At 42.0% G+C, this 10,454-nt stretch overlaps 1 protein-coding gene across 2 annotated transcripts; it reads right to left on the reverse strand.

Moving 5' to 3' along the window:
• Positions 1-6,496: 6,496 nt before the first annotated feature.
• Positions 6,497-9,343, reverse strand: LOC129724605 (FACT complex subunit Ssrp1). Of its 2 annotated transcripts, XM_055679615.1 has the most exons (6): positions 9,246-9,343; positions 9,112-9,186; positions 8,869-9,032; positions 8,027-8,806; positions 6,855-7,962; positions 6,497-6,796 (listed from the first exon to the last, which is right to left on the reverse strand). In XM_055679615.1, the coding sequence occupies exons 2-6, from the start codon at positions 9,160-9,162 to the stop codon at positions 6,704-6,706; spliced, it is 2,196 nt and encodes a 731-aa protein (XP_055535590.1). In that variant the 5' UTR covers positions 9,163-9,186; positions 9,246-9,343; the 3' UTR covers positions 6,497-6,703. The 2 variants fall into 2 exon arrangements, with proteins under 2 accessions (XP_055535590.1, XP_055535589.1); XM_055679614.1 differs by having other exon boundaries at positions 9,112-9,334.
• Positions 9,344-10,454: the final 1,111 nt, after the last annotated feature.

Here is a 10,454-nt window from a genome sequence, read left to right on the forward strand (position 1 = left end):
AATTCGACATATGGTTGCCGTTACAATTCGCACAGTGAAAATTTTTACTCTCTTTCACAGGACATGTGTCCTTTTTGTGAGAAGAGTCTCCACAAATGAGGCATTTTTGGTCCATGTTACAAAACTTTGAACCATGGCCATAACGTTGACAAACACGGCATTGGGTGATATGCTTTACACCTCCGCCAAACTTTCGATATAATTCCCATTTTACACGCACGTTATATAAAGCATGTGCTTTTTCAAAAAATTTCAAGTTATTAACCTCACTACGGTTAAAATGAATTAAATAATTTACAAGGGAAATTCCAGTTCGCTGACTGTTTTCGCCTCGTGATTTTTGTTTCATCAGAATTACTTGGGTAGGGGCTATACCAAGTAATTCTGTCAACGTAATTTTGATCTCATCAACGGTTTGATCGTTGGTGAGACCTTTCAATACGACCATGAACGGCTTGGCGCTCTTCGTATCATATGTAAAAAATTTATACATCTTTTCAGTTAAATACTGAATAAGACGATTCCAATCTTTCAATGTTTGGGCCAGTAAACGGCATTCGCCTCTTCGGCCAATTTGATAAGAAACTTTGACGTCGGAGAGAAACGTAGAAAGTTCTCTTTTAAAAATATTAAATTCAGAAGCAATAGTTACCACAATATGTGGAACTTTCTCCTTTTTTACAGAAATTTCACTTTGAATAGTTTTACTTTCGAACATTTCGATTTCGCCGGCTTCTTGCTCAGGCAGAATATCATATAAATTTTCACTGCATAAGCTAGTTTCAAAAAGAGATGCCTCTCTTTTCCTCCCCGTAGCGATGCGTGGTTTCTTTTTTCGTCCTGCCATTTCAGGTGATACGAAAAAAGTTCAAAAATAATATCAAATTGCAAGTATTGAGAAAGAAAGAAATAGGTAGTCTTGAGAAAGACTGATGTAAGTTAACTTCCAGGTAATCTTTAAAAGACACACTGACAAAACACAAACTTTGAAGCTATAGGCAGTCAAGTCAAAAGAACGTCAACGCAACGCAAACGTATCCATTGTGTTTGGGCCTTAGCAAAGTTTTCCCTCGTATCTCTACTTTTCATGTATTTTGTCTTCGACGAGTTTATAACTAGTCCGACCCAATTGGCCTCAGCCCTAAGTAAGCTGTACGTTGTCGTCAACGTCTCAAAGTTGCATGATATAATATCAATTTCGTCGGCGTAGCCGAGTTACTGGCCGGACTTCCTGAAGATCGTACCACTCCTGTCTATCCCCGCTCTTCTAATAACAATTCCTATACCTCACCTTACCAAACAGTCACAAGCCATGGTGTGGCCTTTACTGTACGTAAGAGTCGTTCTCCATTAGCCAACTCTGCAGTCTGCGTAGGATCCGTAGGTCGTCTTCCAGATCGATCCACCTTGCCCGCTGTGTACCTCTTCGTCTTGTCATAAACGGATTGGTTTCAAGGACCATCTTTACCGGCTGTCGTCCGACATCCTTACGACGTACCCAGATCACCGTAATCTGCCAATCTTACGCGGTGTGAACAATAGATGGCTTCCCAAGCAGCTCCTGCAGTTCGTGGTTCATTCGCCTTCTCCACGCTCCGTTCTCCGTCTGCGTTCCACCGAAGATGGTACACAACACCTTTCGCACAGGTGTGTTGGTCCTCACAAGCATAGTCCATGTTTCATGTCCATAGAGGACTACTGGTCTGTTCAGTGTCCTGTAGACGATCAAGTTGTTTTTTAGTTTGTTTATTGTCCAGTAGCGTAAGGTCTAAACCATTGTAAATTTTCTACCTCCGATTTCATACAAGTAATGATATACCTACATATAATTTCCAAAACTACTCTACTAAGCCTGCTCAAATTATAAAATAATTTAATTCATTCGCTTCCAAAAATCGATGCAGCCACTCTTGAAAATTGCTTCCGACGAAGAACGTTTGACAGCGGGAGGTAACAAGTTCCAGTTTACCACACCTCGAATAAACAGTGAACTAGCATAACATGCAGTATTGTTGGTTGGGATCACTAAGTTCTGCAAGCGACGTCCACAGGGATGAATGAATTCCTGGTAAAGCATTGCAGGATACTGTGTCCTCAGTAAGTTCCTTACGAAAACACGATCGATGCGCGTGGAAGCTTTCCATATTACATCCGATGAGGTTCTTTTGCAGGTGGCTCGCGTGATCATAAATCTAATGCAAAAAAATATCTCACACAGCAGTTCAGTGCGACACGTAACCGGCTTAAAGAGCTTGCGTTAGGACAAACATGGAGGACATCACCGAATAAAAAATGCGGAAGGATCAACGACTTGAACAGACTTAGTTTAGTGGCAATTGGCGCGGTGGGGGTGCAGCAGTATAGCGTTCGGAGTCCAGCATGAATTTTTCCACACTGTTGCTCAATCTGACCGTCCCATTGCAAATCACTTTGGTAGATAAATCCGAGGTTTCTGGCAATTTCTGACCATTCGATGCTCTGACCGTTCATTTCAACTCCAGGCGTTGGCAGAACTAACCCACCCGCTTTGTGACGTCGGCTTGTGATGAACAGTGCTTTACTTTTAGCTGGATTCACGTGTAGTTCATTTCGTCGCGACCAGTCTGCTACTCGTTCGAGATAGGGATGGGAAATATCGACTAAAATCGCTATCGATAGTTATCGATAATTTCCCAATTCTATCGATAACCATCGATAATTATCGATAGTTTGACAGCTAGAAGCAGATGCAGAAAAACAACAAAATGTTGCTTCCGTTGTGGACAGGAACAATATTTAATAGTTTATTCGCACACATCGTTCACACTTATGCGAAATTTTGCCGTTGTCCGTACGAGTTAAAGTGAGCGAAAATGATTATCTTTCAAATTTCTAACAATTTTAAAGAGGATTTCGTGTGAGAGCGAACAAGCATCAAAGTGTCTTTCAACACTGGCAAGGTCAATTTATTGTTTTCAGTTCTGGCATCATTGTGGAGTATGCATGCCGCCGCGAGAGAATTATCAATAACTCTCGATAACGCTGGAAGCTTAACGATTCTATCGATAGCCGGCAACTATCGATATTATCGATAATTATCGATAGGTTTCCCATCCCTAGTTCGAGATCGGCATTCACCATCCTGACTGAATCGCGCGCACAGGGTCCAAGTTGGCTAACGTAGAGTTGTACATCGTCAGCGTAGATTTGAATGCAACAGTACTTCAGAACGGTTGGAAGGTCGTTGATATGGCAGCAAAACAGAAGTGGGCCGAGCATTGAACCTTGAGGGACACCGGATGGAACTTCGACAGCAACGATCGCCACAGAAAACTGTCTGCCTACGCCCACGCAGGTATGAATTCATCAGACTGACGGCAGCAGATGAGAAGTGGAACTGTGTACTCAGCTGGTTCAATAATTTGCTGTGCGGGATGGCATCGGATGCTTTCGAGAAATCGAGCAATAGCACTTGGTGCAGCGGTGAATTCTACTCGATCGGAGCGCCCTCCGGAGATCAAAGTATGCACGATTTCCTGCCTTAATACGCAGATGAATTTATCTGCTGGTATCGTTTTCAGTAGTTACCGGTGAGCCCAGGTACACGAACTTGTCGAACACCTCGATTTCATCATCACTAATTTGAACTAGAGGTGGGAGGTTAGCACTGTCTTCTCGTCAACCTTTTCCTTTCATGTACTTCGTCTTCGATGCATTGATGACCAGTTCAATCCGTTTGGCTTCGGAGATCGGGGCTGGAATCCTGTTGTCTTCTGCTCGTGCACCAAGATCGGTTGGAAAACTGTCCTCGCGCTCTACTGCATCTCCGTTCAAATGCTCATCGAAGTGCTGCTTCCTTTTTTTGATCACCTCACACATGTCCGCAAGGAGGTTATCGTCCAAGCTCCAGCACATATCGGCTTGCAGCACGTAGCCTTTACAGGAGCTATTCGGCTTCTCGTAGAACTTCCGAGTGTCGTTGACCGACTGGCGCTTTGGAGGACTGAGTTTTGACTGTTCCGTGCCTGCCGGTATCATTCCACGTTCGCTAGAGGAAATGATTCGCCAACCCGAGCGTCTGTTCAGATGGTGCGGCTCAAAACAGCATCAACGTCCAGATGTCAGCGTGAGACTCTAAAAAGAGCTGACACGATGATCTTCCGGCGATACAGCAGGTTGGGGAAGGCCCAACGAGTCGCCCCGGAAAACGATATCTTATATACAACGACAGAGATGAAACAAATCGGAATAATCGGCAATAACACCTTCCATGGTGTTGTTAAAAAGCAAACATGATCGCCTATGACCCTGCTGCAACCCTCTTCGAGATTCGAGATGGCTCGAGAGTGTCTCCGAAATTCGCACAAATGGCTTCGCAAAAGGTGATAGGCGGCAGCATAGAAGTTGAGAGAACCTTGCTACAATCCAGCTCGTCGTTTTTTTTGTAGATGGGACACACGATTCCTTTCATTAATTTCTCTGGTAACATCTGATCCTCCCAGATCCTGACTATCATCCAGGGCAGCGCTCTGGTCTCTAGTGCTCAAAACTTCTATGTTTTAGAAGCTCGCTTGGTAATTGGTCATTGCCAGCGGTTTTGTTGCTTTTCAACCTGCCGATTTCCTCGCCAATCTTCTGGAGGCTTAGGGCCGGAAACCTGTCGATTGCCGTTTAACCTTTTTCTGCTGTAAGATCGCTGCTGAGATGTTCGTCGTAGTACTGTTTCCACCTTCCGATGTTTTTCGAAGGCCCGAGTTCTGCAAATAACGCATTTAAGCAAAAATTTTGGTAAAAATAACAGGGAAGAATCTACGGACCAATTCATAATGCAACCAAACACTATTGGATCTAGGAGCAGAGATGGGGATGGCAATTCAAAAAAAAAAAAAACTTTTTTTTCATCTCATTATTTGCAGAAGAGGAAGAAAATTTTATATGCGGAATATACCTCGATAGTAGCTACTGTCGAGTCTACACACTTAATTGATCTCGGCGATCTTCCCAACAGCGTATCGAAATCTGCGATTTTTTTGCGGAAGGCAGCAATATATTTCGGCGAACATTCTGCAAATATATCGATCTACCGTAAACCAGTTAGCATTGATATTTCATTTGCCGATGTTCTGGAAAATTTTGCCGAAAACTTGTATCATATTTCATTGAATTTATCAGCTGTTGAGTTATCGGCAATAAAATCTAAGTGTGAATGTCTTTTGCTATAAATTTGAGTCCTTCCAACTCCACAGGCAGTCGCTCCCGATGGGTAAGCCGTCGTTTTCAGCGATTTTGATGTTACAATTTTTTTTCCTGTGTGGACTCATCACTGCGACCAGAGATCAGATCTATTGTGATATTGCCCAGGTGTTTTCTGTATTCCGCACTTCCTATTATTGGCAGTATCACTATTGAAGTAAGTGATACGCTTATCATTCATATTCGTGCTTGTGTGTAAGTTTTACTTTTCCGCTTCAAGCTTACTACTCTACTATACCGAGCCTCTGTCTCTCCTTACAATATCGCCTAATTACAATTCTCTGAAGAGAACTTTCATACGTTACTCACACCAGTTTCATTATAACAGGGACTTATTTTTGTTAGAAGGAGAGACAACAGAGGTACTGTAGAATTCAGATTGAAGGAAAGGTACTTGGTGGGAAGCCTGAGAATAAACCCATGCTAAAGTCCTTTGGCAACCAAATGGCCGGATTCTACTAAGATTCGAATCAACGACCACCCGCTTACCAAGGCGGACTCTGTAACCTTGCGGCTACGGAGCTCCCCGTGTTGTTACATACTCACCTCTCTGCAAACTTTTTCACCTCATCCAAGGCTTGCGGGTCCACAGCTTGTTCATTATCCTCAATTTCTCTTCTGTTCTCTTCGACGACTCTCCTACCTTTCTCACCGTTCGACTTCGACACCACTTTAAAGTGTTGTTTTCCACGCTTGATCACCTGCGACTCATCGGTAATCAGGCTCGTTTCCCTGTCATTACATAAGGTAGGAATTGGCATGGCTCGGTTTCTGTGCCTGGTGAAGCAATTTATTTTAAACCGTTTGACTCAACTTTTCCTGCCTCCAATCACTGACGAGGCGAGCAAAATGTTGTATTAAGGAACGCGAGTGAAATTTGGCTGCTGACAGCTGAGTCACGAACAAGTTCAGCAGTTTCGCAGACGAGGAACTCTTCCAAAATCCAGCCGGATCGCCATCTGTAATACCAATATTGGTCAGGCAAGAAACTCGTCGCTAGCCACGTCTTCTGTAATAGGCCCATAGAGATGTAATTTCATAGATCATTTAGCAAAACGACTATGGGACATACAGCATAATAGAATTACTCCAACACTGCAGTTTTCTGCAGAAAGATTCGTTTAAATATAGAAATGCTTATTAGCAGTCTATTCTGGGAAATGATTTTCTGGAAATTGTACCATTTTGAAAAACAGTTTGTAAAGTTCAACGCCATGAACTCCAGAACCGGGAATTTCGAAGTCTTTACAAACACCAACTCAACTGTTTGTACAAATTAGTATGCCTTTGTTTGCTGTAATCTTACTGGTATGTAATAATAAAACAATCATGTTCTCTAATACTAATTAGTTTGTAGCTCGGTTAATGAGTTCGAACTGCCTCCAAACAAATGTCGAAAGAATATGCCTTACCGAAGGTGGCAGCGAAGATGTGATAAAGATTCGGTTCCACCAAGTATACGACGGCAGATCTAATTGCTGTCTCCGTCCTCTTCATCCTCTTCCTCTTCTTCTGCTGACTCATTAGCTGATGCTTCCGATTCTGAACCAGATTTTTTAGCCTTCTAAAAATTATACAAACATTAGACTTTATGAGAATTCAACCTAAAAAAGAAAATTTACTTTTTCATCGTCCTTCTTTTTGTCGTCTTTTTTCTTGTCTGATTTTTCCTCCTCTGGACGGGATTTCTTAGCCTTCTTGGGGTTCTTTTTCTCGCCATCCTCGTTGTCACTGCTTGAATCATCCCCGGAGATGTACTCCTTGCTCTTGAAGCCACTACCCGTCATAGAGGCAGCCGAAGCGGCTTTCTTTGGCGAGACTCCATCCTTTTTGCGTTTCGCACTGGCCCCCTTTTCACCTTCTTCGCCGCTGGCTCCACCTCCGGCTGCCTTGTAAGCTTTCAAAGCTTCCGAATACTCCTCCTTTGCCTTGGCTGCCTTCTGCTCCCATTCCGTCTTATCCTTCAACTCTTTCCACATTTCTCCACCTTTCTTGGCTATTTCCGTGATGGAAATGCCCGGATTATCCTTACGGATCTTGTCCCTAGTAGCGTTAAGCCACATCATGAATGCGGTAGCCGGTCGTTTCGGTCCACCGGTTTTTGATTTCTTTGTTCGCTTCTCCTTTCGTTCCTTGCGTTCTTTCTTCTCCTTTTTGTCTTTCTTTTTCTCTTTCTTTGCCTTGCCGGAGTCACCCGAACCACCACCACCGTCTTCCGAGTCATCTTCGGACGTCGATTCCACATTCGAATCGAATTCATCCGCCACGTCAGATTCTGCCTGATTCGGGTTAAAGTCTTCATCGGTAGATTCCTCCGAATCATCATCGTCGCCATCATCATCGCGTTCCTTCGCTTCCGCCTTAACCCGTGCCAGATAGGCATCCGGTTCGCCCTCATTATCCGAATCAGCAAAGTCCTCCTTGTAATTGTTCTTTCCGTCCTTTCCAGTGTTCTTCACATGTAATTTCTTTGACGAGATAAAGTCAAACAATTTTCCGTATTCTTCTTTTTCTATACTGCTGAAAGTGTAGATGGTTCCGGTTTTTAGTTCGATTTCAAAATCGAAACTTCGTGTCGAACCACCACTGCGAGCGAAATTCACCGAAGCAATTTCCTCGAAGCGAATGTGAACTGGAGGTTTGTGTACGTAGATGAAGCCACGTTCAAGCGGATAGATGTACCCTGCAGCAGCTTTGTACGAACAGCCAATCGCCGGTGTTCCCGTATTTCTGATAGAAAGAATTAAAAATTACATCCAACAACCCAAATAGTATCACTTTTACTAAAACTCACCCGATAAAAGTTCCCGGTCCGGTAAGCTTCCGGTTGATAATAACCTTCATAATTTTACCCAGCACTTCGTAGACCGGCCCGGAAAGCTCTTTAGTCAATCTGTCTTCGTATTTCTCTTTCAGCTCTTCCTCAGTGAAGGGCAACTCAATGTTAGTTTCCTCGTCCATCTGGAACAATGTTACCAGGAAATGATATCGCGTTTGACCCTGCTTAATAGGCGGATCCAGTGAAATGACGAAGAACATCTGTCGGTTGTCCTTGTGCGGCAGTAAAAACAGTCGAAGCACCGACGACGTGGGAATTTTAAAATCGTACGTTTTACCGTGCAGCTGGAAAAAGCTTTGGAAAACTTTGATGTCATAGCGTCCACGCGGTGTGAGACAGTGGATCTCTCGGAAGATAGCTATCGCATCACCAGATGCGGAAATAACAGATGCCTGTTTCATAACCTGTTCTTGGAATGCTTCTACCGGATCTGTTTCGGCGGACTCCAATGTTGGAATGTGGAATCGCATTTCCATCAAACTGACTGGCGCGTCATCGTTGCGATGGAATTCAACCGTAACCTCGTTCTTACCAGCGTTACACTGTGAAACGTGATTCAATGGTATCTCGAAGCTGGTCTTATTCTCAACATCAAATGATAAAACAGCTCCTTTAAAATGTACCGTTCCCCAGTTCCAGCCGCGAGTCGATAGTTCCTTTTCCAACATATCCATTTTATAATTCTTTTTTACAAAGTCAGCAATTTTTTTCTCATCTCCCGTGAATCCCAAGAATCTAGAAATTGAACAGATAGATCGTTAGATTATAGACTATGTTTTCTTCCATAGCAAGATTACCGGTGCAGGGTTCCATTTTTCATAAAAACTCGCAATCCAAAGCTTCCAATACACCGCTGATAGTTGAGTAAGTCAATATCGGCCGCATTTATTTGTTCAACTTTGCCGGTTTTCTCGTTTTTGAAAACAATTGCAGTATCGGTCATCTTCAACTTGCCGGGGCACTGCGAATTCAAGTATTACCATGTACATATTGCCAGATGCAACAATTCTGAGTGTATTTTTGGTTCACAATTTACTTACCATTGCGCCACGCACTTCCGAGCTAATCGACGAGTATTCCAAAAAGTCCATGGTCGCAGCGAACCAGTTTGGTTTCTATTGTTAATTTCGAGACGTTAGCAATAGTCTGCCAATTGAAAATCACAAAATAATACCCAAAAAGCCGGATAAATTGAAAATCCTCAGCTGATGGAACCGCAAGACGCGCACAAAATTTCAATGCTTTGTTTCTCGTTTGACAGCGACAGCTTGCGCCGCTTCAGAATTTGAAGTTTTTGACAGCTGAGAAGGCCCACTGAAAAAAAGTTGAAGGCGAGTTAGGGATGTCAATGCTTAAGGTTTATGTATTTACATTGTGATCCAGTAAAATTGCAACGAATGTGAAAATGTTAGCAAAAGTTAGTAATAATTGCCCGCCAAAAAAATCTACGGTGTATTTTGTGGTGAGAACAGTTAATGTACAATATTTTTTATTGTAACCATAAAAAACGGTATTTTTACTGTATAAGCTTGCGAACGTTTTCTGTTATTACCATGTTTTAACATGTTTTTTGTTGTTGAATCTACCACCGACAATAATTTTACTATGAAAAACATTGTCAGTGACTTCTAAATGTATGTGAAAAGTGCCTGGAAAAATGCTGTTAAGATACATAACAACCCCCCTTTTTCATGGTAAAAATGGCAAAAACAATGTGTTTTATTGTTCTGGACAATAATATCTAATGTAAAAATGATGTATTTGCAATGAAAAACAATTTCACTGGTAAAACTATGTACAATTACAGCAAATTTTAAGGTTTTTTGATGTTATTTATTTTCGGGTGGTGATACCGTCAGTACTTGGCTTTTAGAAAAAAAAAATCTGCACATTTATCAATTGCCTGGTTAAAATTTATATAAATAAAACTGTTCGAAAATCTCAATATATGCGTCGTAAATCTTGATTTTGGCAAAACTATCAATAACAATCTATTCTGTTTTGTTTGATAATGTCATTAGCTTCTGTTTGAGATTTGTTGTATACACGCAGAAAGAGACGCTTTCTCGAGTTTACTTGTTTTAAGAGAAATTGTACTTTGTAATTTTATTTATCTTGGTGCTACGTACCGCTTATCTTTCTGTTTGTACTACACCGGTTTTGTGGTGAACTGTTGGTGTACAGGACAACTCCGGAGTGATTCGTGATTAAGGCGCAACTAACAAAATGTAAACAAATCATTTCATTGCACCATTGCTTTCGAAAAGACTGACAAAATTCATGACAAGAATCCTTTCTTTTGTAATAATCGATAAAATTATTAGAATCAAGTTTTTAGTGAAGGGTGACAGAACAGTTTACCCAAAACAAAAGATACTTTGGA

The sequence above is a fragment of the Wyeomyia smithii genome, chromosome 2 (assembly GCF_029784165.1).
Source record: "Wyeomyia smithii strain HCP4-BCI-WySm-NY-G18 chromosome 2, ASM2978416v1, whole genome shotgun sequence".
NCBI classification, from domain to species: domain Eukaryota; kingdom Metazoa; phylum Arthropoda; class Insecta; order Diptera; family Culicidae; genus Wyeomyia; species Wyeomyia smithii.

Excerpts from the sequence above, each read along its gene's own strand:
- LOC129724605 (XM_055679615.1), bottom strand. The coding sequence starts at position 9,162 with ATGGACTTTTTGGAATACTCGTCGATTAGCTCGGAAGTGCGTGGCGCA. Across the intron at positions 9,033-9,111 it reads CGGAAGTGCGTGGCGCAATG|TGCCCCGGCAAGTTGAAGAT; the intron begins GTAAGTAAATTG and ends TTGAATTCGCAG. Across the intron at positions 7,963-8,026 it reads GGACCGGGAACTTTTATCGG|AAATACGGGAACACCGGCGA; the intron begins GTGAGTTTTAGT and ends TCTTTCTATCAG.